Source organism: Camellia sinensis, chromosome 14 (genome assembly GCF_055761805.1).
Source record: "Camellia sinensis isolate YWXY chromosome 14, ASM5576180v1, whole genome shotgun sequence".
Classification (NCBI taxonomy): Eukaryota; Viridiplantae; Streptophyta; class Magnoliopsida; order Ericales; family Theaceae; genus Camellia; species Camellia sinensis.
Genome location: NC_138974.1, coordinates 14,240,339 through 14,266,966, shown reverse-complemented (window position 1 = coordinate 14,266,966; position 26,628 = coordinate 14,240,339). Strand labels below are relative to the sequence as shown.

Genomic DNA, 26,628 nt, shown 5'->3' with positions numbered 1-26,628 from the left:
GAAAAACCAAATTCATTTTGGAAGTTGAATGTTGTCCAAATTAAACATATTCGGAAGTTGAATGTCGAAAGAATGAAAAAATTTCAGAATTCTACTGTTGAAATAAATGATAATTTTCGGAATGCTACTTTTGAACAAGTTGTTTATTTTTGGAAAACCAGTTCCGAATGAGGAACAGATTGCTCATTTCAGTGGGTTATGCATTTGTTCGTTTAAAAAACGGTAAAAAAAAACCCTACATTACAAATGAAATAAGAATGAGGATTAAAATAAGTAAACTAACTTAAGTTTTCCAAATGTGAAGAATTCCTTCAATGGTGCAATGAGATGTCTTCAATGCTTTAATGAGATGTCTTCAATGGATGGATGTAGCTTTTGGGAATGAAAGGTAGACTGTGAGAGATGGACGTGTGTGAGAGACGAGACTAATAATGGAATGAGTGTATGCAAAACCGTTTGGAGAGATGTGTTTGGGGGTCTGGGTGTGCATGAAGATATATGTGGAATAAAAGGTATGTGCAGTAAGCAAAATAATTTGGAATTAATTTTTTAGGTGTGTGTAGTGAAAAGGATGTGCAAAGAGTAGAAATGGTGTGTGCAAATAGAAGTTCCTGTGATGGCAGCATAAGACGGTAGTTGACAAATGATAGGTTTAGGAAACAGGCAAATTGTAAAGATATTATATATTTTAGGAAGGAAAATGTAATTTGTATTAAATCTAAATCACAAGGAGTGTCAATGTAATTTATCTTTTTTTTAGGGGACTATATGCATGTAGGAGTTAGGGAAAAAAATTACCAATATACTAAAAGGTGTAAATAATACTTGTACCCCCACAATTTTTTATTTATACTTTACTACAGATACACTTACAGTCTTATATGTCTGTAATTTTTTTCTTTAACTCCCACTGGCATATAATTCTCCTTTTTCTAATTAAAATTTATGGATGAGTACGAAATGAAATGGGTATATGGATTGGTACGAAATCAAATGGGTCGGGTCGGGAGGTTATGTATACAAAGGCTTCAGTACCAGTAACCCTCTGCGATCAATGGTGAGGCGAAGTCCGATGTACCGCCGGCGAAGCTGCTTCGTCGGTGACTTTTCGATTCCGGCGAGGTTTTCGCATCGCGAGCGACGGAGAGGCTTCGATCAATGCGAGGCTCTGATACCAGAATTTGATGAAGATGATGAATTAGAGGTACGCTAAAATCTGTTTTCCTGAAAATTTCATTATGGATTTGTTTCCTATACAGTCTTTATACATTGATTCCTAGAGATGTTCACTTTTGAAATGGATGTGATGGTTGTATATGAGATTGATAGCTAGCCACTACATTCAATTTGGTTTTTTCAATGCAAGTTAGTCTGTTTATATGTCATTGCTGTCTAGCTTATTTACCATCTAAATAAGTAGATCCTAAGCAGAAGGCTCTGTTTGAATCGTGGGTTGAGAAAAGAAAGGAAATGATTCTCAGTATTCTGTTTGGATGAGCAAGAAAGTAAAGTACGTGATGGTAGGGAGGCTTATTATGTGACTTATACTTTTCATTTCAAATGAAAATGTGAGCATTGTGTCATTAGTTTCTGCAGTGTCATTGTAAAGGTCCGAATTAATTAAGTAGAGAATATATATATATATATATATATATTGAATTTTTTAACCAAACTAAATCAAACATTAAGTTCTATCAAATGAAATTGACTATATCAAGTGGGTTGGATTTTTTGTTTTTCTAATTTTCTATTTTGAACTGTTGATGCACGAATCGAAAAAGTTGAAAAATAGTATTATAGCACAAAATATAAATATACTGCTATTTGTGTGTATATATATATATTATATACTAAAAAGTAATTGAGAAGTGACAAGGCAAAAGTTGATTTCCTATTTCAAAGTGTTTATTTAATAAAAAGGTAAACAAATGGAGCAATGGTTGTTTTCCAATAGCACCCAACCCAACAACTTACATACTTTTTTGGTTAATAGACCAAGTGAGGCCAGGAAGCTATTTAGTTTGGTTTCCAAACAGTCAATATATTGACTATAGCAGATTAAGTATTAAGAATTCTTTTATTTTTAGTGTTTATGTCTCTCTTTGATCAACAAAAACATCACGCAGCAGCAGCGAAGTGATCCAAACACATGCAATAGAAAAATGAGTCACTCTCATTTGGCGATGGGTAACTCTTGTTTTAGATTTGGTGACGGGTACTCTGAAATCAACTCCAGATCAACCCCATGAACACTGATTTGGAGATGGGTTTTGGAAAAATAATCATGGCAATTGGTCACGAAAAGCATGGAGATGACAGCCTCTATTTATTTCGATTATTTTATCGGACGATATGAGTAGAATCCTGATACAAGTTGAAATCGAACTATACGATTTTGTATCGAGCGATCCAAGTGCACGTTCGATACAGTATGTGATACGTATTTTTTTCTTACCAATACGAGCCATATCGTATGATATCAACCACATTGGTTACTACAATAATGCGATTTTTTCTATTTTGAGATTGAGTATCGCTATTTACCTCTACATTTTTAGTTTGGACTCCCTATTTCTTTGACCCTCACCTTCTAAAACTGCTCCTCACCTATATTTCTTTGGACCGCTACCATATTCCCAACTTTACCCTCTTTCTTTGCATCCCCGTCCTTCTCACCTCCCTTCTTCGGTAGCCCCCTTCTGTCGCCGTTGTCACCCCCTCTGACGACCCATTTCACCCTTGCCCACCACTCTAGTCCCTCTCCACCACCTCCTTCGCACCTCCTCGCCACCTAAATCGCATCTCTGGTGGTTCTCTTGAACCCTTCATTCGTGAGGACCACCTCCCTTTGCAATATGCCCAAATTTGGTTTGGCAATGTATGACCGAACCACTTCCATTTGTTCAGTGGTAGTATATGTTCGAACACTGCCATTTGTTCGATGACCTACATGGCTCAGATCTAGTTTGGTAGTCTATGATTGAACCACCACCATTTGTTTGGTAATATATGTCCAAACTAACACTGTTTGTTCAACATTGGTTTTCCAAACCAAGCGCAACAATTTCGACCTCTCTCTCTCTATTTGTATCCCTTACGTTGTCAATCTCTCTTTGTTCCAGTCTAAGGTCATAGGGAATGAGTGATTTGATTGCGATGGTTGGGGTTGCGATAGTTGACATAACGATGGGGAGAATCGTTAGTAGGAGAGAATGAGGTGAGGTTGTATTGGTGATGGGGTCGCTAGAAAGTTTAAGGGTTATATTGTGGGAAGAGAGGTTGTCGGAAGGAGAGAACAAGGGATGTCGCCAGAGGGTGTCACTAAAATTTCTTGGTCGGAATGGAGGTGGAGATGGGGGTGGCAGTGGGATTAGGGTTTGAGTTTGGGAAGATAATGATGGGGATAAAATTGGAAATTAATGTTAGGACAAAGTTGTAATAAAAAAATTTGAAAGAGTGGGGGCACCAAAGTAAAAAGTTTGGGGCATTTAGCAACACTCTTTGAGATTGAATTCGTCACTAATGTAGGATAAAAACTTAAAAGACTAAAATCTAACTGTTCATCTTGAGGCATGGAAATATAACATCTTCAATTTTCTTGGCTATTGATGCTATTCATTACTTCGGACCAAAATATGTGAGTTATAGTAAAATCTCTTTAGGTGCAATGATAGATGCTGGTAAAATAATAAAGGGAGACAAGCTCAATTGGAGGATACTAAAATTTTGTGGGTTTCATGAGGTAAAACTTGAAGAGCTGAGGTCACGAATGAAGCTCTAGTTAGAATTGGATCCTTGTTAGATATTCATGGAGACATTGCCAAGTCCAATTAGTCAAACTGTTTCTCCTATACCATCACATCCACTAAGATTTACTGGTAAGCTATGGGTCACATTTTCTTCAATACCTTTGTAATTTCAGAACAAACCTATACAATCCACATAGTACTACTTGTGTTGCTTGATTAAAAACACAAAATGGTGGATGGGTTTCAAATTTTTAGAATAATTAAAACGACTTTACATCTAGGAAGCACGAACACGAACACTTGACAAGATGATGTCAAAAAAATGAGGACACGTACACGATGGGACATGACAATGAAATATTATTTTTCTCTTATTTTATTTGCTATGTAAATTAATATTATATCCACAAACAATCATAATTGACAAAGACTAATAGTAATTCGATATTTAAAAAAGAAAATTCAAATTAACACTTATTGTTGATATCTTTGTTATGGATGATTTATTAAGCATTTAAATCTAAGCAAAAGTAATAATCATCCAACATTCATCAAAAACACTAAAGAAAAGAGGAAAAAAAAATCTAGTTGGCGTGTCCCTGAAGTATCCCTAGTGTGTCCACGACATGCCCTCATTGTCTTCCCTGGAAAAAAGAATTTAAACGACGGGACATGCCAAATGGCGTGTCGCATATGTGTCTCCGTTCGTGTCTGACACTCCTATGGCACTTGTTTTGAAGTGTCAGTGCTCTATAGCTTTACATTTTACAAGGAAAATAGAAAAAAGAAAAAGGGAATAAAATTTCTATAATGAGGAGATCTTTATATTATTAATCAATATCATCTTATTCTGAATCGTGATATCACCACTCATAATTATTGAGATCTTTATGTAACGTTTTCATTCTCCTGTTGATCTGAAGGAAATAATAAATTGAGCTATCCTCATTTGACATCTGACACAAATTAAATATCAACCATGAAAGCTCGCTTGCATTCTCACTTATTTTATTGAACTTACACCAAACATATTGTTAGAATATAATATGTAAAATGTTGCTTTAATAATTAGGTTAGTATAATAATTAGTATGCTTTAATAATGTACCTTTAATAATGTTGTTTGGTTTGTGCTTCTACTTTCGGTTTGTAATTGTTCTCCCTCTCCTCTATAAAGGAGAGAGCTCAACACACCATTAAACATTCAACAATCAATAATACATCAATTTTCACATGGTATCAGAGCAAGGTTAAGCACTTAGTATTTTTCGCTTCACCGGTGGGCGGCAACCTCGCCTTGGCCGCCTGCCGGACCTCAACCTAGTCCGCTAAAATTTTCTACACATACCTTCATCATCATCTTCATCCAGCCCATCCTGAATATGTTTAACTGGTGGCTTTGGTTTGACAGCAACAATCAGCGAATCTTCATTATTCAGTTGGACGAATTCATCTAAACCATTTTTGTTGTCATGCAACACATTCCCTTGCAAAATAAGCCTCAAATTCTCAATAGGTAAATGAGCCTTCCCAGCAATCAATCTTCTCAGATCCTGCACTTTGATGAGGGAGGGGACATTGAGGAGAGAGGGAGGAGAAGGACCGATGGTTTTGAGAGAGATTTGAACCATTGTCTTGTCTTCTCCATTGCCGCCATGATTCTTCTCGATCTCAACCATGGCGTCGTGGCTTGAAGATCTTTCAGCTACACAGATTTTCCAGCAATGGCGTTCCAACTTCCTCAAGTCGGATCTGACTCTCCAGGTACTGGGAAATGCTAAAGGTGCTGTTGCTGTGGTTATCTCCATTCTAATATTTAAGAATCCCATCTCAGCAACAGGGATGCTGGGCTACTTGCTTACTGTCATCGGAGTTGTTCTGTACAGTGAAGCCAAGAAGAGGAGCAAATAAGACACTCTTTTCTTGTAGCTTATTTTTTTCTGAGGTGAACATTTCATTTTACCTCTTTCAGAGCCAAGTGACCTGACGCTCCACGGCGAGATATCCACGGAACGGAAGACTCATTGGGCTCTCTTCTCTTCCTCTCTCTAGCTGGGTCTCTCACGAGACACACCCATCACCTCTCCCTCTCGGCAACTCTCTCTTTCGGAAAACACACAGACAACCTCTCCACCCACTTTTTACACACACCCATACTCCTTTTTTATTTTTAAACCCATCTTCACCTTACTTTTTTCCACCACCACTCATTTCTTTATTTTTTTCTTTTACTCACCCATGTGACCCACGATGCAACCTATACTTTTTCTTTTCATTACACTCTTGTTCCCCACTTTCTTTATTATATATATATATATATATCTCTTTTTATTATATTATATTAAAAAAAAAAAAAAAAAAAAACATCATCATCTCTCCTCCGTTTGATTTCCAACTCCATTCTTTTTATTTATTTTCTCCAAACCACTTTCCTTATTTCCCCCATCTTTCATTTTTGATTTCCAATATATTTTTATTATTTTTTCTTTATTTTTCTTTCACATTCTTTTTAATCTTTTTCCAATTCCCTTCATACCATATAACTTTGCACACCAAACCATATTTTATTCATCTCAGGGATCCACCCCGATCACAATTTTACACAAAAAAAAAAAAAAAAAAAAAACTACAACAACGACAAACCACCACACAACACCAACAGCTTTGTTTTCTTTTCTGCAGCCGGCCACCAACCGACCTCACTTCTTCGCCTATTCCGCCGGTCTTTTCTTCTTGCCTCCGTCCTGGGCGACCCTTGACGGTGCTGCCTCCGTGCTTCCTAATCCACTGAGCACGTTCACTCCCCCCTGCTCCTCCCCTGCAGCATATGGCGGACCTCCAAATCGGAACATCACGGTGGCCTTCCGCTTCAGCTCCTTGTTTTCCGCCTTTAGCACACTTATCTCTGCTCGCACATCCTTATACATGCGCTGGAGCAGAGCCAGTTGGGCGTTTAATTGCTGCACCTCATTTGTCCTACTCTGCAGCCGGTGCGACAGGTTTGTGACCGTCGTCATGGTCTCCACACATGACTTCAAAGTATACTGATTGGTTACAATATCCGTTTGCACTGCCATTTTTTGCTCCACAGACCGCATCGGAAAGTTCAACGGAGCAGAACCAGAGGCGCTTGGTTGAGGTTCACTGGCCACCGCACCAGTTATCTCTCTTGTTGACTCGTTGAGGTCGGGAAAGAGAGTGAGCAGACCACGGGACGAAGAGGCCATATTCTGGGTAGCTGCACGGGAAGACGAGGCCATGTTATGGGTTGCTAAGTGTTTCAGAGAAGGGTTGGTTACAGAGTGCTCCAGCGTATCTCTCTCAAGACAACGAAGAGTTTCTCAGAGGTTTTTAGCCTGTTTTTTGTCTTAGCCTCTGCCTCAGCCTCAGCATCCGTCTTGGTTAAATAGCCAAGGCAGACACGCGCATCGCGCGCTACTTGACGCCAGACGACAAAACGGGCGTGCAAGCCAATGTGGTGACGCGCCTCGCCATCATGTCCGGCACATCTTTTTATGACTTGGGCTCGCCTTTTGATGGCACGCCTTTTTATGGATTGGGCACGCTTTTTGATGGCACGCCTTTTGAAAGATTGGGCACACCTATTGAGGGTGCGACTTTTTAAGGGTCCGATAAGACTATAAACTGTCCCGACATTGATTTCGGTTAGCTCCTTCATGGGTCCGACAAGACTCTGTAAACTGTCCCGACATTGATTCCTGTTAGCTCCTTCTTGGGTCCGACAAGACTCAGTAAACTGTCCCGACATTGATTCCGGTTAGCTCCTTCATGGGTCCGACAAGACTCTGTAAACTGTCCCGACATTGATTCCGGTTAGTTTCTACAAGGGTCCAGCAAGACTCCGTAAACTGTCACAACAACTGTCACAGCATTGTCTGCTACAACGGTCCGACATGACCCCATAAACTGTCTTCTACATCGGTCCAACACGAGCCCGTGTCTTCTACATCGGTTTGCCATAACCATACAGTCTTCTACAACGGTCTGACACGACCATACAATGTCTCCTATCCATTTTTTATTTTTCAGATTATTTTTCTGTTTTGTTACTCTCTCCAAACTCAAGTTGGTTGGTTCCTATCCTCCTTGAGTTTGAGGGGGGCTGTTAGAATATAATATGTAAAATGTTGCTTTAATAATTAGGTTAGTATAATAATTAGTATGCTTTAATAATGTACCTTTAATAATGTTGTTTGGTTTGTGTTTCTACTTTCGGTTTGTAATTGTTCTCCCTCTCCTCTATAAAGGAGAGAGCTCAACACACCATTAAACATTTAACAATCAATAATACATCAATTTTCACACATATTTAACATGGAAAAAGCTAAGCAAACAATTTTTTTTTTTTACAAAAATAACATACAAAATGATTTGCTTGTGATATTTTGAATTACAATGATGAGCTTCTTAGTTTCAAAGGAATGGATTGGAATGAGGGGTTGACATCCAATTTTAAATGATTCATTACCTTTTAAATGGATCATTTTGCCATTAATTTTTATTCAATTTATTAACAGATGTTATCAATTGGACTAAACTGATACACTACGTGAAAAATTAAAAGACAAAATTAATATAATTTAAATTTCAGTGACTAAATTGACACGAGACACATTAGAAGGTCAGTGGGTATAATTTGGCCTTATTTGATTTGTAATATAATTTTGTTTTGGCTTAATATTTCATCTTTTATAAAGGTTCTTGAATTTGCTGATGATCATAAGTTGCCGTTATACCCAAATTTGATTTGTTTGGAGCTGGCTGTTTACAATTGTTATACCTAGAGATGGCTACCAAACTTGCCTGATAGTGTTCGTAAACTGCAAACTCTAGCATTGATGAAGTTAACTTCACATGTAAATTTTTTAAAATTTGTAGCATGTTTTTTGTATCTAAAAAGCTCAGATATGAACACTTGACATAACAAGGACATGTGAAAAATTTCAAAATATGTAGCATACGACACATAGGGAAGACCTAGATTAGAAGTGTCTGTGTTTCTTTGATTTACAGTTTCTGAATTTCTCTTTTTTCTAAGATCCTCCATATGATGAAGATGATGCAAATCATGATTTCGACTGGATTGAAATGCCAAAAACATCTAGTTGTTTGTCTTGCCTTGAAGAAATTAAAGTTTATGGATTTAAAGGGGACGATGATTAGTTGGAAGTATTTTCTGAAAAATGCTGAAGTACTGAATAAGGTAAGAATTAATTCTTTCTAAATGAATTTATTTTTCCATTGAATTTTTTATTGCTTCGTATTAGGAGAGTGCTAATTAGCTATCTTCGCATGATTGATTGCATTTTTATATTGAACTTGGATAAGTCGTCATGTTGGTGTCATGTTAACTTTCCTAATATTGTACTTGTCATCCTCTATAAGTTTGTTTTCGGTGCTTGTTTTTATAGGTTGACAAATTTATTAGGGTTGGTACTAGTTGGTTTTGTTTTTTGTTTTCTTTCCATGGATTCCTAGTAGCTCTTAATTAATAGCATCACTACTACGGCTTGCATGTCATATCAGTAGTAGCCACTAGACAAAAAACTAGTTCAAAAATGCAAGAAAATTGATTTTTGAATGCAGAGCTACAAGAAAACATAAGCTAACCATCTAATGTAAACAATAATATCTCAACCCAAGGAGTAGTTTTCTACAAGAGGAAATAGCAACTATCAATCTATCTGTTGAGATCAATGATTTACAGTCTAAAATTGGCAAGTTGAGGGTTCAGTGGTAGTGATATAGGAGGATTCTTGTTTGTGATTTGATGATGGTGTTGTGCGTAAAAGTTCATTGTTGATGATGAATATATAATGATGATAGTTGCGGTGTTGGAGATGCTGGAATCTTGGTGAAAGCGTGAGGGACAATTAAGTGCAAATGACTCCTGGAGCATGGGAACAAGTGCAAGCTTGCGTTTGATTGAAGTAAAACACACATTTTTAGAAGTTAATGTCCAATAGCAAAGGATTCATAGTATACAATAAAAAAATAAAAATTAAATATTCTTATATTTAGCCTTTTAAACTAAAGTGATTAGAGTCTTGTGCACTTATACAAAGGTTGTAGGTGTAAATTTTACATAGGTTTGTTCATATTTTTAGAAAACAACTATTAATGGATAATATGATAATCAAGAGACCAATAAATCATATGACATTTAATTTCTAAAAAATAAATCATATGGCATTTAATCATAACTTTTACATAATTTCTCTTGTACTATACAAAATATTCACAACCATGATATTTCATAGTCATGATCAAAATGAATTGCACTAGAATGGCAAGTTGTAGCTTCTACGCGTAAAGTAAGCAATGGAATGCAATCTTGAAGTGTATAATCATCAATGTCCCATTCAATACTACTATGATCTAAAAGTTAAAATTAATGAATTATATTTTATTAAAAAAAAAACAGTTTAAGCATATTAAAAAGTGCATAGAAACTGTACTTGAAATGGGCTTTTCTAAATGCGTGTTGAGGATGGAGGCAATATTGGCAAGCTGCCACCATTAATAATACCAATGCTCTTGTTTTCTAATTTTTGTTCTTCTTTTCTTTGAATCTAGTGCATGGGATTTGCAAATAGCAGTTCATTTTTTTTTTTTTTTAAATTTGTAACTCTTTGCTTTTTGGTAACAATTTCAAATCTTGGAATTAGGGAAGATTTCCAAATCTAATATAAGAATTGATCGAAATGAAAAATTTGGCTTTAAGGGGTCTAATCCAAATCTTATCCCTAATTCAATACCAAATCTTTGAACCACGTAATGCCCTAAAGTGTAAGCTTCTAGTATGAGTTCGAATTTTGGTGAAAGCTATGTAACTAAAGCCATTGCCTTCAATTGGCATGTAGAATAATAACTATGTCCTAGCTATTTCCAGCTTTTATTCAATTAAAAAACAAGTGATTTGTATATTGTAGCTGCATATGCATATTTGTGGCAGTGAAGGTTGGGCCAATGGTGGATTAGCAATGTCAGGAGCAACTACGGCAGAAGTAGTGCTGCAAATGTTTTCACTAACACTTGTTGTCATTAATGATGGAGGAAATGCTTGTTTTATGGTTAGCAGCACCAATGTTGTTAGAATCGTACGATTCACGATCGACACAAGTCTCAACCAAAAGGATTCGAATTATGTTGTTGAATCAAAAATTGAGTGAATTGTATGATTCATTTTTTTTTTCTTGCTTTTTTTTCTTTCTTTTCATAATGCATAAAACAAATTCGTTTTTGGCACTATCAAAAAATTAAAAAGAGATCAATTAGTTATATCAATATTTGTGGTTTTATATGTATATACGTATAAGCAATATAATTATATGGATAACTATTTAATTTTAGACACTGCATGTGTATTTTTTATATGTCAATACATATATAAAATTCTATATTATATTAAATTAAACAAATCTCATGACTCATAATTCACTATTTTAACAAAACAATTCACGATTTGACAATAATGTGTAGCACCAAATACCATTGCTTATTAATCATTTCGTTAGATAAGCATTTTCCTCAAAAGCACAAGTTGTTATGAAATGAGTAAAATAATATATGTCCAACTCTCATGCCCTCCCATTTGGGCAATTCTTTATTACACAAGGAGAGGGGCAGAAAATGAATGTGTACACAAATAACATAAGGTGCACAAGAAAAACATACGGTGAATTGGTAACAAATACATGTGAAGAAACTTAAACCCAAGGCCGACAAAAACCAAAACTCTGATACCATATTAGACAACCATTTATTCTTATAGCTTCAAAAAACATGCCATACTCGTATCGGGTACTTACCGGATTTCATATGGTACTTCTACATACGTACCTATACAAAACATATATCTAAATTTTTTCTTCTTAATTTTTGACGTATCCAGACGTACCTAGTATATACCCAAGTTGTACCGTATCTCAGTTGAAACAATAATTTCTTCTACTACAAAGATAAAATTTCTTTAATTAGACTTCTTTTTTATTTTTAGTTTTATGCTTAACATGATTTTAAATTAAGCTGTGGTTTGTAAGTTACTTAATATATTGACATTTAATTTTGATTTTTACCTTTATATTTGCATTAAATGTTAATTGTAGGTTGGATGTTAACAAATTAAACCATTTAATCAATTTTTACATTACTCTAAATTAAAAATAAATATTTTTTTATAAACATACCAAGCCGTATCCGTACCCTACTTTTTTTTGGATTTTACCATATTGACGTATCTGTACCAGTGCTCATACCCGTACCCGTGCTTCATAGGTTGTCACATATGATATTCCTTTATGAATGTTTACTTTGTATTACATATAGTTGTTTTCAATTGGTATTTAAGTTCCATTTTATTTTAACGGAAAAAAGAAAAAATAAAATTGGCAGATTTTTTTCTTTAATTTTAATTTTTAGTGTTTGGTTGCACTTAAAGTTGGATAAAACTTTCTAAGGAAGAATTTTTACACCATCATGTCAAAAAATGACTAAGCAATCCAATTTTGGTAGGCAGTGTTTATTTAAGTCGTGATGCCCTAAATCTTAATGAGAGAGGGAGAGAGAGAGGGTTTGCTCTGAGCTGTCCAACAACAGCTACGATACCACCGGTGCCGCCAACCATTTTCCGATGGCTGTGGTTTTCTTTAACTTCTAGATCGACGCCTTCCTGTTTTAGCTTTATTTTTCATTCAATTTCATGGTTCTAAGCATTGAATTAAACAGGTTGTTTTAAGTTTCTTTGTCTTCAATCAACTATTGGTGGTTTTTGTGATTATTTTCTTTGGATCTTGTTTTATTTGGGTGAGTTCAAGCTAGTGATTTTTGGATCAGGCTCGGGTACTGTCTCTTAGTCTAGACCTAAGTACTTCATTAATTTTTTATGGATTTTTTGATGGATCGCAATCAGATCAAAGCCTAATCTCATTTTGTTTCCATGCAATTTGTGTTGGTTTAGATCGCTCTAACTATCTGCCTCAGATTTGGAAGCTGTAAGTATTCCGCCTTTGTGCATTTAATTTTTGTGTTGGTAAAATGTATCAACTAAAGATCCTTCGTCTTTTTTTGTCATCTGGGTTGATTTTTCAGATTATTGCGGCGCTGAGCAGCCAAGTTGTTGGACTTTTCAAGTTGAAAATTTGGTAAAGACGGACACACTATTTCTGAATCGGTTTTGAGCCTTTTCAACTACTTTTTGTTGTTTTGATGGAATTTTTTTGTTTTTTTTTTTTTTTGTTTTTTGGGGGGGGGGGGTACTGAGTTTAGTTTGTTTTTGTACAGAACATTGCACAAATTTTTATTGGGTACAAATTTACAAATATCAGCCGTTACATGTAGTAGTGGCTGTTGTGTAACGGGATTTTAGTCTTCCAATACCGTTATTCACTGATATATCGGCTAATACTATCTGATATTATTTGATGTCAACCAATATATGACCGTATCATTGATACTAATGCATATCCCTATATCATTTTCTAAAACCATGACTGGGTATGAGTATTTTCAACCTCTTCAATGGTTGGGATTCCATTTTCTATGTGTTGAATCTGATCTGCTATGCAACTTCTAGGTTTTAATTGCTTTTATAATTAGCTGTCAGCCTGTCATATTGTATCCATCCAAACGTAGGATTGATGTGACTTCTAACTTGAAAATTAGCAGCAAGATGGCCAACACTAAGTATCAAGTTTTAATGTGAAATGGGGAAATGATCCTCGTTAATTGTAGTGGGAGATGGTAAAAAATTGCATTATTTGTTTCTTGTGTTTGATCCCTCCCCTCCTTTGGTGACTGTTTGTGATACAGGGTTGGATATCACTTTAAATTTCAACTTGCTGAGATTATTAATATCACTTTGTTTTTGTTTTTTTGATGAGCAAAATCTCCCAAATACCCCACCCAAGTGCCCTTGCCCCTACGGGGGGGCTTCAACCCACAATTTCTCCTATGGAAGTGTTGGGGTGATGCCACTAGGCCACATGGCCATTTGCTATTAATGTCCATTGTTTTTGTAAGAGAAATTTCTGTTTTCAGAAATGCTTGCATAATCAGATGGCTATGGCTTCATTAGTTTGGATTTTGCAGTTGTTTTAATGAATCGTGGTAAATGCGGGATAGGACCCTGCACTCTTTGTTGCAAATGGTCGGTGATATTTTCTTATTGTGATTCTCATTGCTAGCTTTAACATTAGTAGCTTTGTTGTAAAATGAACTTTTATGGCCTTCAGAACAAGTTGCTTTTCAGGAACCAGTGTGAACTTTTTTTGTGACGTTAGTTGAATGGTTAAAATATTTTTACCTGATTAACCATTATATAGCTAACGTACATTACTACACTCAGTCTTTTTGATGTTTGGTTCAATTTTTTTCTGATAAATACATGGCTATGCTTGGGTGAGTGCATAAGCCTTATTGAGCAAGGCAACTTGTAACAGTTGTCTTATTGCATACTCTCAACAATTATATGCTGAAATTTCAGCATGTTTGTGAAATGAAAATTATAAAGTTCACCTTAACCATGTGGGTTTTATGAATAGATATTATTTGATTCGCCAATCTAGATTGTATGAACCAGTCATTACTAGCTTTTATAGATGCTTCTCCATATAGATTGTCTTTTTTTGTTCTGGTTTTCCCTGGTTTCTAACACCATGGTCGGGATCATGGTTTGTGCTATTGAGCAAATATGGGTGTGTCAAGGCAACTGAAACATATTCGCCTTGTTTGGTTTGTTTTTCAGAAAAATTTTTGGAAAAAATTCTCTACAAACAAATTTTCAAGAGTAATCAAACCAAGCAAATTTTTCTAAAAGAAATCTCAAAATTTTGTTTGGTTACCTACTTTCCAAAATTACTGTCTCTCATACACATCAAATCAATCACTTTTTTTAGAACTCTCTCCCCAAAACAATTTTTCAAAACCATTTTTGAAAAAAGGCAAATCAAACAAGTTTTTGTACTTTTTATCTCAAAAACTACTCTACAAACACAAACCAAACACACCTATTATTTTTATTATCAAGGAAAGTGAAACATATTGTGGAAAGTTAAGGTCTTTTGTGATGTTGAAATAGACTGCTGGTTCATAAATTATAATCATAACGTTATGATTCATGAACAATTGTTCTGATGGATAACTGTAATACTCTATTCTGTTTAGGAAGAGAGCCACAGAAACCATGACTTCAATGTCGAAGCATCTGCAACCTTCAAAGAAGGTAAATATTGGAGATGGAGAAGATAGAATCAGCAGCTTGCCAGACTCACTTATCATTTACGTTCTTTCTTTCATTCCAACCAAGTATGCATTCAGAACCACCGTCCTATCTAAAAGATGGAAGGACCTATGGGCATTTGTCCCAAATCTTGACTTTGATGCATCAATGCTTGATGTTCCAAAGCAGACTCCTGATGTTAAAAGTTTCATGAATTTCATAGATTGGGTACTTTTCTTTCACGGTTTGCCATGTATTAGAAGATTCCATCTGAAATGTAGTTGGGGATTTGATGTATCCCGTCTACCTACATGGATAAGTGTTCTTACTGCGCGTGGTGTTGAAGAGCTTGATGTCGAATTGATCACAAACCAGGAGGTTCTTATTTTGCCTCAAAAGCTCTTTTCTTGCAGGACACTGGTGGTCTTAAAGCTAATAAGTGAACTGCATGTCGATTTTCCTGCCTCGTTTTACTTGCCGAATCTCAAGGTCCTTCATGTTTCACTTAGTTATCCACAAAATGGTGTATTGCAGAAGCTCTTCAGTAACTGCCCCCTGCTTGAAGATTTGCACTTCAGTGCAGAGGTAGAGGATGAGTTAGAAATGATTTTTGATGTCTCTTGGCCCGCTCTAAAGAAATTACAGCTCCATTTAACTACATCTCAAGAATTTGCATACTTTAATTGGGAAATCAAGTTTCCCAAGGACATGATTGTCATTGATGCACCAGTTCTTGAACACCTGACTGTTCATGATGATTACTTATCTTGCTACTCGCTGAAGAACCTATCCTCTTTAGTTACAGCATATATAGATGTTGGACACTGCTGTATAGATCTGCTCGCACCGGAAGATCGTGCTAATAATCTGTTCATGCTTCTGGAAGGAATCACTAGTGTCAAGTCTCTATCACTAGATTCAGCAGCCATGGGGGTATGTTTGCTCTATCTTTTCTTAATGAGGTTATTTCATTATTTGACTCTAATTTCTTGTAAGATATTTATACTAATATTTGATTAGGTTAATTATACATCCTTGTAGTTCGTCTCTTGTCAATTTGATCCTTACAGTTCTAATTGTATCAATTTTACCCTTAAATTTTTTATGTTGTGTCAATTTAGTCCAATAGGTAATGCCTCTATATATATTGGACTAAAATCAAGGGGTAAGATAGTCCATTCACTTTTTAAAAATTGATTGAGGTGTCAACATTCAATTTGAAATGATTCGTTTTGGCTTTGATTTCTATTCAATTTGTTAACGGGTGTTATCACTTGAACTAAACTAATACACAACATGAAAAATTAAAAGACAAAATTGGTATAATTAAATTACCGAGACCTAATTGACACAAGACACACTACAAGTACCATGGATAGAATTTTGTCTTATTTGATTTGTAATATAATTTTGTTTTGACTTATTATTTCATCTTTTATAAAGGCTCTTGAATTTGCCGATGATAACAAGTTGCTTCTATACCCAAATTTGACTTATTTGGAGCTGACCGTTCACAATTGCTATACCTGGAGACGGCTATCAGACTTGCTTGATAGTGTTCCTAAACTGGAAACTCTAATATTGACGATGGTGAGTTTAATGTTAAAATTTCTTCTCTTCTTATATGTTATATTTAAATAATTGTTATATGTTATATTATATGTTATATTTAAGAATAAATAATTGTTATATGTCATGTATATGAATATTTAAATCAAAAATAATAATTTTTAAACTATAAAGAAAGAGAATATGTATAATTTTACATAGTTTTTGTTTTATCATTAGATTTTAAATTATTTTATTCAAACTTGTAATGTGTTAAGAGTGTAAATGGTTTAGCTTGGTCAGAATTAAAGGAGAATTTAGCACCAAATCAAACCTTTCAGTTTTGTTAGTTGAGAAATCGAAATAGACTGCATGATACGGTTTGGTTTTAGTGGTTTCGTCGGTTTTATGTGGTGGTGAGATTTAAAGGGTTTTATAAAAATTAGTAAAATCTTACATTGAAAATCAATGAGAAAAAAGTATGAAAGTACTACAAGTATATTATTTGTTACTCATATTTTAATATTTAAAAAATTAAAATATAATATTTTGGTTGATTCGGTTTGTATTGGTATAAAAAATTTTAATATTGAAACAAACAATAAGGTAAGAAAAATAAATTGAAAATTGAAATTTGGGTCAATCTTTGAATGGTCGGTTCAGTATGTCAATTTTTCTTACACTCTCACTGTGGCTTCTGAACTTCTTTTTTCTCCTTTTTTCCTAGGATTTTCCACACGCTGATGATGATGATGTGCCTCATAATTTCGACTGGATTGAACCATCAGAAAGGCCTATTTGTTTGTCTTGCATTAAAGAAATTACAGTTTCTGGATTTAAGGGGGACGATGATGAGTTGAAGCTATTGAAGTATTTTTTTGAAAATGCTGAAGTGTTAAATAATGTGAGAATTGATTCTTGCAATTTTACTCCAGCTGACCAGGAGAAATTTTTCAAGAATTTGGTAAATTTTCGAAGGGCTTCAAAGGTTTGTGAAATTGAATTTTTTGGTAAATCGAAAGAGATGTCGCCAATTTTTTAGCCAATATGTGTCTGCTAAACTTTTATTTGTATTTTCTTTATTGAGAGATGATAGACTTATTTTAAGGTTGTATTTGCACTCTTTGATTGAAAGGTGATAAAACTTACTGTGAAATTCGCTTATTAGTTATCAAAAAAAATTTTGGTTCTATATATTCTTTTTAATTGCATATTTGTCCTCGAAAAAAGAAATTGAACTATTTGTCTTTTGAGTTTCATTTTAATATTTGAATTTTTTTATTAGAGTGCTAGATAGATTTTTGGGTGAAATATTAATAAATTCAAATAGTGATCTTATAAATTATTTGGTCCTCCCATTTTTTCTTATAAGCTCAAAGGTCTCATTTTAGTATGAATTATATCAAAGACTAAGTATAAACACGTATGTTTTAAGTGTTAAGGGACAAATATAGATTTTCTCGTAATGTTGAAATTGCTAAACGTAATACTTCAAAAAAAAATTTATTAGTGTGTTTTTTCTAAATGTAATACTTTAATGTAACACTCTAAAAATGTGGCATACCAATGTAACACATTAAAAAACTCCTTAGTATAACACTCTAATCAATGTAACACGCAAAAATTCTTTAGTATACTTTTTTTAAACGTAACACTCTAATGTAACACACTAAAAAATTCTTTAGTGTACTTTTTTCAAACGTAACAACGTAATATTTTTTAAAAAAATTCTTTGTGTATTTTTCTCAAACGTAATAATCTAATCAATATAACACAAAAATTTCTTAGTGTACTTTTTTTTTAAAAAAACATAGCATTCTGATATAACACTCCAATGTAACACTAGAAAATCACACTAACAGGAATGTAAATTTCCCTACTCGATAACCAGTCAAATCAAATAAATATAACTTTTCAAAAAAAAAAAGGAATTATAAAAAAACTCTTAAAATTAAATAAACGGCCTTCAAACTCTTGACTTTTCAAAACAAAAAGGATTTTTACTGTCGAATTGATAAATTTTCCTAAATTTTTTTATGTGATTTACATTTTAGCATGTGATACATTCTTGTCACGGATGAAATATCATATGGCAACCATTTACTCATTTTATTTATTTATTTATTTATTGTTCCTTTCTTGGTAGGTAATCTCTTGTTAAGTTACAAGAATGTACACTTTCTTTGACTCAACAAAAGGAGCCTTTTCCCAATATAAGTCGTTTTTACATTGTATTTTCAAAACTAGCCTAACTTCTGACGGAATTTCAAAATTAAGCTAAAGCGTCATTACTATTCGCGCTTTTACTGTTAGGAGCGCGAAAGTAGATGAACAGGAAAATCGCTATTACAAATAGCGACTTTGATTAATAAGTCGCTGTTACTAATAGCGCTTATAGCGTTACTTTTTTTCCCAATAAAAACGCTGTTCTTAACAGCGCTTTTTACACAAAATTTTGTTCCCAAAAAACGCTATTGCTAATAGCGATTTTAACAAAAAAATTTTTGCAGAAAAAACGCTATTTATAATAGCGATTTCAGTTAAATGAAAACGCTATTTCTAATAGCGATTTCATTCCTCATATATACGAAGCCCCCCCCTTTGCATACGTTTTTCAGCAGAACACGTTTTTCAGACTTAGGTTTTTCGGCATCTCGCTCTCAGCTCACTCTCCATCTCTCACCCTCCTCCATCTCAGCTCGCTCTCGCTCTCTGCTCTCACTCTCTGTCTCTGCTCTCTCTCTCTCCGTGGTATGACATTAACCCTAATTTTATGTATTTAGTTTTTGTGTTTGTAAATATGTTGTATTTTTCTGTCAATGTTAGGGTTTTACATGTGAATTATTAAATGTGTTAGGGATTTTATCATTGTGGTTATGAAATTAGGGTTTGGAATTTTTTGAAATCAGGGTTAGGGTTTTTCTGTCGATGTTAGGGTTTTTAAATGTATTTGAATTTTTTGGAATCAGGGTTAGTTTTTGAATTTTTTGGAATTATTAAATGTATTTTTCTGTCAATGTTAGGGTTTTTATCATTGTGGTTATGAAATTGAATATGGTTATGAATGTTTATGCTTTGTCAGTGTGGTTGTGGTGATGAAATTAGGGTTCGATATCAGATTGTTCACATTATTAGGATTGTTCAAATTAGGATGTCATTTTAGGGTTCACATTATTAAGGGTTGTAATGCTTTTGAATTTTTATGCTTTTGAATCATAAATCGGGTTTGGAATTTATTTAATTTTTTGAATTTTTTAAATAAATCATAAATATGAGAATTGAGAATTGAGAATTGAGAATTGAGAATTGAGAATTGAGAATTGAGAATTGAGAATTGAAATTTGGAATGATGAAATTCGTAAATCATCAATTTATATAATTGATAATTGTTAATGTCATATTATGAAATTCATATAATTGAGAATTGAGAATTGAGAATTGAAATTTGGAATGATGAAATTCGTAAATCATCAATTCATATAATTGATAATTGTTAATGTCATATTATGAAATTCATATAATTGAGAATTGAGAATTGAGAATTGAAATGACGAAATGTTTATATTTTTAAATTTGAAATCAGGAATTAGAATTTTGAAATTATGCTTGTGAATCAAAATGTCTATATTTTGAATATTGAATAAACCAACGTACATTTGTTGAATTGGAATTTTTTTTTTTTGCTTGTGAAGAGGAATTAAAAGGAAATTAGGGTTTTAAAAATAATTTTTTTTAATTAAGAATTGCGATTAAAAAATCCGAAATTCATATAATTGATAATTGTTAATGTCATATTATGAAATTCATGTATTTGAGAATTGTTGATTTCAAATTATGAAATGTGTATATTTTGAAATTTGAAATTTGAAATCCGAAAATGGAATTTTGAAATGATGCTTGTGAGTTTTTTTTTTTTTTTTGCTTGTTAACAGGAATTAAAAGGAAATTAGGGTTTCAAATTATGGTTTTAAAAGTAATTTTGTTTAATTAAGAATAAAAATAGTAAAAATTGTAATTCATATAATTCGTAATTGTTAATGTCATATTACGAAATTCATGTAATTGAGAATTGTTGAATTGGAATTATGAAATGTCTATATTTTGAAATTTGAAATCAGAAATTGGAATTTTCAAATTATGCTTGTGAATCAAAATGTCTACATTTGTTGAATCAAATTATGGTTCAGAAATTGTTAATGTCTAATTTCTACAAAATATAATTATTAAACAAAAAAATATTTAATTTTGAATGTATCATGTATTAAAAAAATATTTAATTTTCTCTCCACGAAAAGATCATGTTCTCTCAAATAAAAGATCATGTTCTCTGAAATATTTAATTTTGACTCTATTTGATTAAAAAGAAATATTTTTATTGGTTTCTCAAAATATTTAATTTTGACTCTATTTGATTAAAAAAAAATATTTTTATTGGTTTATCAAAATATTTAATTTTGACTCTATTTTATTGAAAAGAAATATTTTTATTGGTTTCTCAAAATATTTAAATTTGACTCTATTTGATTTTAAAAAAAAAATTTGGTTTAATTTCGTTTGGTTTATTTCACTATATTTGGGGTCAGACAGCCAAAATATGATTAAAACATTTAATGAGCTGAATTTGTAATACATATAATAGTATTCTAGTACAAATTAAAATTTTCTGAGAAAATTGAAGAAAATTTGAAAAAGTTTTTGAAATGGGTATTGAACGAACTGACTTATCGTCTTTTTCACTTTGTGATTGTCCACTACCATTGAAAAGGAAAATCTAAACATTATGTTTTAATAATGTTTATTCATGTTTGTATAATATATGCATGAAAAGAGTAATAAATTTAGAGTAGTTACAATATATGCATGAAAAGAGTAATAAATTATTTTAATTAATAGTCCATAGCAATTTCGTACGTAAGAAGGGAAAAAAAAAAATTGGCACTTTGATGGGTAAGCATGTGTTTTGTAATACCAAATAATTGGTACGGATGGCCCGATAGATTCACATGGATAACTATCCAAAATGTAGTCCATACATTTAACCACCAACTTCAATTTAATTATTTCTAATTTTTGGCCATTATAAATTATCTCTATAATTATTTTTTTGTTTTTGTATGTGTAAGAAAAAAAAGGAGTAAATAAATTTAATTTTTTTCTTACTTTTCAGAACAATCCAAAATGATCCAAAATCAGGTTTTCTTACTTTTCAGAACGATCCAAAATGATCCAAAATGATCCAACATGGAAACACTTCAAATAATTTTTCAGTTTCTAGCATCAAAGGATTCAATCACATCATCACTTCTTGTTCTCTCCATTTGCTATAGGTAAATAGAGCACTAATAAACATAGGCAAATAGCTCGTTTATAGTTTTGACAATACTCAATTTCATTTCATGTCTAATTGTTTCAGACATGTCGTGTAATTTCACATACACTAACACATCCTAATTCTTTCTAGGACATCTTGTAGCTTATATGGACTCATGTGTACGGTATAACTCGTGCTCTGATACCACTCTATGACGACCCAAACCCGCTACTATAGGTATGACCGGCCAGTAATCCTAAGATTACCGAAGGCCAGTTAAATAGATTTACAAAATTAGGGGTTGGAGGAAGCAAATATCATAATTATTCTGTCCATAGAGGTGTGCAGACATATATGCATGAAAAAAGTAATAAATTATTTTAATTAATAGTCCATAGCAATTTCGTACGTAAGAAGGGGAAAAAAAAAATTGGCACTTTGATGGGTAAGCATGTGTTTTGTAATACCAAATAATTGGTACGGATGGCCCGATAGATTCACATGGATAACTATCCAAAATGTAGTCCATACATTTAACCACCAACTTCAATTTAATTATCTCTAATTTTTTGCCATTATAAATTATCTCTGTAATTATTTTTTTGTTTTTGTATGTGTAAGAAAAAAAAGGAGTAAATAAATTTAATTTTTTTCTTACTTTTCAGAACAATCCAAAATGATCCAAAATCAGTTTGTTGTTTTAATTTTATAAGAAAGCCTCTATGCCCTCTACAAAATGGACGAGGGTTACTAGTTCACATAGGAAATAACTTTGTCATTAAGGTCCGTAATGGCACAAGTTGGAGCAAATCAAATTAACTTATATTTTTCATAAATCTGAACAATTACATCACCAGGTTAAAAAAATCTTTCTCAATGTTTGCACCCTGTATTTTATATTGTCCAAATCAATCGTGTCACCCTCTACTAAATATCTCTCAACCTATTTTATTTTTCGCCACTAATTCGAAAGAATTAAGACAACAAGTATACTTCTTCTTATGTGTTTTTTAGATTAAGACAATAGAGCAATGACAACAAAGAACATTCACGTTGAAAAGATAAGAGTCTTCACATAGGAAGTAAATGAGACACAATCTATAACTCCACGTATAGATGAAATCTCAGCTGTTCTGTTATACGAATAAAAATAAGTGAAAAAAATGAGAATATAAACAGTAATAATCCAGTTGAGACACAAATATATAGTTGACAAAATACAAATTGAATTAATGTTTCACCTCTACAGTTCCTTCAACCCTGGAAAATATAAATTGATAAAAAATTAGAGGGTTGCTTTTATTTGTGGCTTATGCAAATTTTAATGTTTATTTTACAAGTACAATTCGATATATGTATATTGTTGATATTTTAATATTTATTGTTTCATTGAAGCAAGTATATGGCAACTGTTCCAATTATCTTTTACTGGGGGGGAAACATAATTCGGGATCCCAATGAAGGTGTGTCATATGATGCTGAGCCGAAAGGGATATATATGGTGCAACTTGGCACCACACTTGGCAATTTGGAGGAGATGTTTATGTCCAAGGTCGCAAGTTACGGAGAAACAGTCCGATTGATCTTCAAATGTAGATATCCTTATCGCCAGTAGCAAGCAACCAGCAAATACAAAATATTACCGATAAATGACGATGAGGCGTTGAACACCGTTTTAAGTATCGGTGGAAATTTCGAACCACCAAATTGTTTGGAAGTGTACATTCAGAAAGAGGTTTTACAGAATCTTCCGAATATAACACAGATGGATTCGCATCCGTTCACTACATTGCAGACACATGGGGTTGACACGACAGCATTTCAGTCTCCTATGTATGAATCAAATGAATGTTATGCAGCTGGCTACACACAACAGACATTTCATGGCCATGGTGGAGAATCAAGTTCACATGGTGGATATGAGACTGAATTTCACAATAACACCCAAGATGTGCCCACCTATAGCCATCATACGACTCTAGTTGAAGTTGCTGGTAATATGGCTGAAACGGTTAATTTTGTGCAGTTTGCTGACAGTGACATGTACGGTCCTGATGTCGCCCTAGACAATGATGAGAATGAAATGTGTGATGAAGAAAATTTATTGGGCGGATCAGATGATGATGATGATGATGATGAAGAAGATGATGTCGACGCTCCCGTTAATATTCAAAATGCCCCCATTCCACCTAGACCTGAAATCCCTTTCTTTGAAAACATTCACATGGGTGGTGATTTTGACATTAGTAACCGCGATGTCGTTCCCCGTAACCGAATCTGGAATGCTGAAAATCCAGAGTTGGACAAAGGGATGGTTTTCGTTGATAAGAAGCAACTCGTACATGCTGTGAAATTGTACCATGCAACAAATAATCGAGAGTACAAAGTCGTAACCTCCAAGCGAGACGTTTGGGTGTGTGCTTGCAAGCACGACTGTAGATGGTGGTTGCGTGCATCTCTTAGTAAGAGACATGGGCTTTTTGAAATAAAGTAGTATAGGGGTCCTCACCATTGTTTATACCCACGAACGAATAGGGACCACACAAATATTAGCTCCAGTTACATTGCTTCTCATCTTTTGGGACAAGTTGCGGTGAGTATACAAAATAAATGTTTACATTTATATACACATTGTTTATTTAAAGTGTTCACACCAAAATTGTGTCTTTAAAGTGTTCACACCAAAATAATCTGACTCATAGGTATTGTTGTATGCAGAACGAATCTGATATGCCCATTAAGAATGTCATCGAAGACATAAAAAAGTCCATGAACTATACTATACATTACAAGAAGGCGTGGCATGCAAGGGCAAAGGCAATTAGAATGGTATTCGGAGATTGGGATGAATCATATATGATGTTGCCTAAATTCATGTATGCATTACAAACATCTAATCCTGGCACCATCGTGCAATGGAAGCATAGATATACCGGAAATACAACCATTATGCCCGTCTTCCACTTTGTTTTTTGGTCTTTCAAACCCGTCATCGATGGATTCAGACATTGTAGGCCTGTTATAACCATAGATGGTACATTCTTATACAGGAAATACACTGGTGTATTGCTTGTAGCAACGATTGTCACCGCCAATGGCAAAGTACTACCGTTTGCATTTGCTGTTGTCGACAAGGAGAGTTTGGAGTCTTGGTCGTTCTTCATTTCAAATATCAAGGAACATATTGTCATGGACCGACAGGGAGTGACTTTGATATCCGATCGAGCTGAGAGTATTTTAGCTGCTGTGAGGCGGCATTGGTTGAATCCCTCGCTCCAATTTGTTGGATATCATCGGCACTGCCTTCGACATGTTTGTAGTAACTTTAACACTACGTTCAGAAATAAGGAGCTGAAACAACTTCTATGGAAAGCAGGAAGTGCTCATCAACGACGAAAGTGTAATGGTTACTTACAACAAATACAGGCTATTGACCAAGAAGCCATCACTTGGGTTTACAAGATGAATCCTGAGGAGTGGGCCCTTTCGTATGACGGTGGACATCGCTGGGGGGTATTGACTAGCAATGATGCAGAGTGCTTCAATAGCGTCTTGAAAGGTGCAAGGAACTTACCTATCTCAGCTATGGTTGAATTTACATTTCGGCGGCTTGTAAAATATTTTGACGAGATGGGAGCCCAAGCTGAACTAGATGTACGAAATGAGTTCCAATACCCTAGACAGATGCAAAAAACTATTGAGGATGGCATCGCAAGGGCAAATACTTTCAAGTTGATATCATATGACAGGTTAGTTTGTAATATAAATTAAATTATTGTTATTATGTTGTCAATTTAACTACACCTAAAAACATGAACTTCATTAGTTTCTATTACAATTTTTTTATAGGCCACGCCGCGTGTTTGAGGTGCAAACATCTTTTCGCCATGGACGAGGTCGCAATACACAAATTGTGCGGATGAATCAACCCACGTGCAGTTGTGGAAAATATGAGATACGACACTATCCATGTTCTCATATGCTCGCTGTAATGTCTGAATGCGGTGACAATCCATTCGAGTACGTTGATCTAGTATATAGGCTTCCTGTATACATGAGGGTTTGGGAAACTAAATTCAATCCAATACCGCATCAAGATTATTGGGCTGATCCGCAGTGGACTTTAATGCCTAATGTACTGCGTCTGCGACAAGTGAAACGGGGTCGTGCATCTATGTCTCGTATTCCGAATGAGATGGACATATCAGATAGGCGTTTGACCGCTCGTTGCAGTGAGTGCCAGCAGACAGGTCATGACAGGCGAACATGTCCAGCGCGACTTGGTCGATGAAGACTATGTAATACTTACATATTGTAATAGATCTTTTTGTAATTCTTTATTTGTAATAGATCATTTACTTTTCTTTTGTAATTCATTATTTGTAAACGGGGTCATACATTTAATAGAACATTTTTTATTTGTAATAGATCATTTCTGTTGCTTAATTCTTTATATATTGTAATTGTTTTATTTGCTTGACAAAATTTACAACTATCATAGTTTTTATTCTCTACTTCATTCAAAATGTTTATTACAGAATTTTATTTAAAATCACATAGTTCTTCTTTCATTTTAAGATTTTAATATTTCGACTGATTCAAGCATTTTGTACATTTAGAATTTATGAATTATATGTACGTAATTTACAAATTTTTTACTTTATTGCAAAACAAAAATTACAAAATCAATAATGAAGTTGTCGAATATGCCATAAATGTAACGAATTTTGTCAAATATGTCAAAATCAATAATGAGGTTATGTCAAATATGCCAAAATCAAT

The 26,628-nt window shown here is 33.8% G+C and overlaps 2 protein-coding genes across 5 annotated transcripts; both read left to right on the top strand.

Moving 5' to 3' along the window:
* Positions 1-916: 916 nt before the first annotated feature.
* On the top strand, positions 917-17,726 carry LOC114319096 (F-box/LRR-repeat protein At4g14103). Of its 4 annotated transcripts, none has more exons than XM_028266099.2 (7): positions 917-1,204; positions 8,808-8,972; positions 12,729-12,762; positions 12,860-12,912; positions 14,937-15,920; positions 16,431-16,577; positions 17,263-17,726. In XM_028266099.2, the coding sequence occupies exons 1-7, from the start codon at positions 974-976 to the stop codon at positions 17,575-17,577; spliced, it is 1,929 nt and encodes a 642-aa protein (XP_028121900.2). In that variant the 5' UTR covers positions 917-973; the 3' UTR covers positions 17,578-17,726. The 4 variants fall into 4 exon arrangements, with proteins under 4 accessions (XP_028121900.2, XP_028121902.2, XP_028121901.2 ...); XM_028266100.2 differs by having other exon boundaries at positions 959-1,204; positions 8,826-8,972; XM_028266101.2 differs by lacking the exon at positions 12,729-12,762 and having other exon boundaries at positions 14,933-15,920.
* Positions 17,727-24,577: 6,851 nt separating this feature from the next.
* On the top strand, positions 24,578-26,273 carry LOC145807575 (uncharacterized). Its single transcript, XM_082906042.1, has 2 exons — positions 24,578-25,595; positions 25,696-26,273. The coding sequence occupies exons 1-2, from the start codon at positions 24,616-24,618 to the stop codon at positions 26,135-26,137; spliced, it is 1,422 nt and encodes a 473-aa protein (XP_082762168.1). The 5' UTR covers positions 24,578-24,615; the 3' UTR covers positions 26,138-26,273.
* Positions 26,274-26,628: the final 355 nt, after the last annotated feature.

Bases quoted from the DNA above. Each gene is read 5' to 3' on its own strand.
- LOC114319096 (XM_028266099.2), top strand. From the start codon at position 974: ATGGATTGGTACGAAATCAAATGGGTCGGGTCGGGAGGTTATGTATAC. The intron at 12,763-12,859 runs GTAAGTATTCCG...TTGATTTTTCAG, and splicing joins CTGCCTCAGATTTGGAAGCT to ATTATTGCGGCGCTGAGCAG. The intron at 16,578-17,262 runs GTGAGTTTAATG...CTTTTTTCCTAG, and splicing joins AAACTCTAATATTGACGATG to GATTTTCCACACGCTGATGA.
- LOC145807575 (XM_082906042.1), top strand. From the start codon at position 24,616: ATGAACTATACTATACATTACAAGAAGGCGTGGCATGCAAGGGCAAAG. The intron at 25,596-25,695 runs GTTAGTTTGTAA...ATTTTTTTATAG, and splicing joins AAGTTGATATCATATGACAG to GCCACGCCGCGTGTTTGAGG.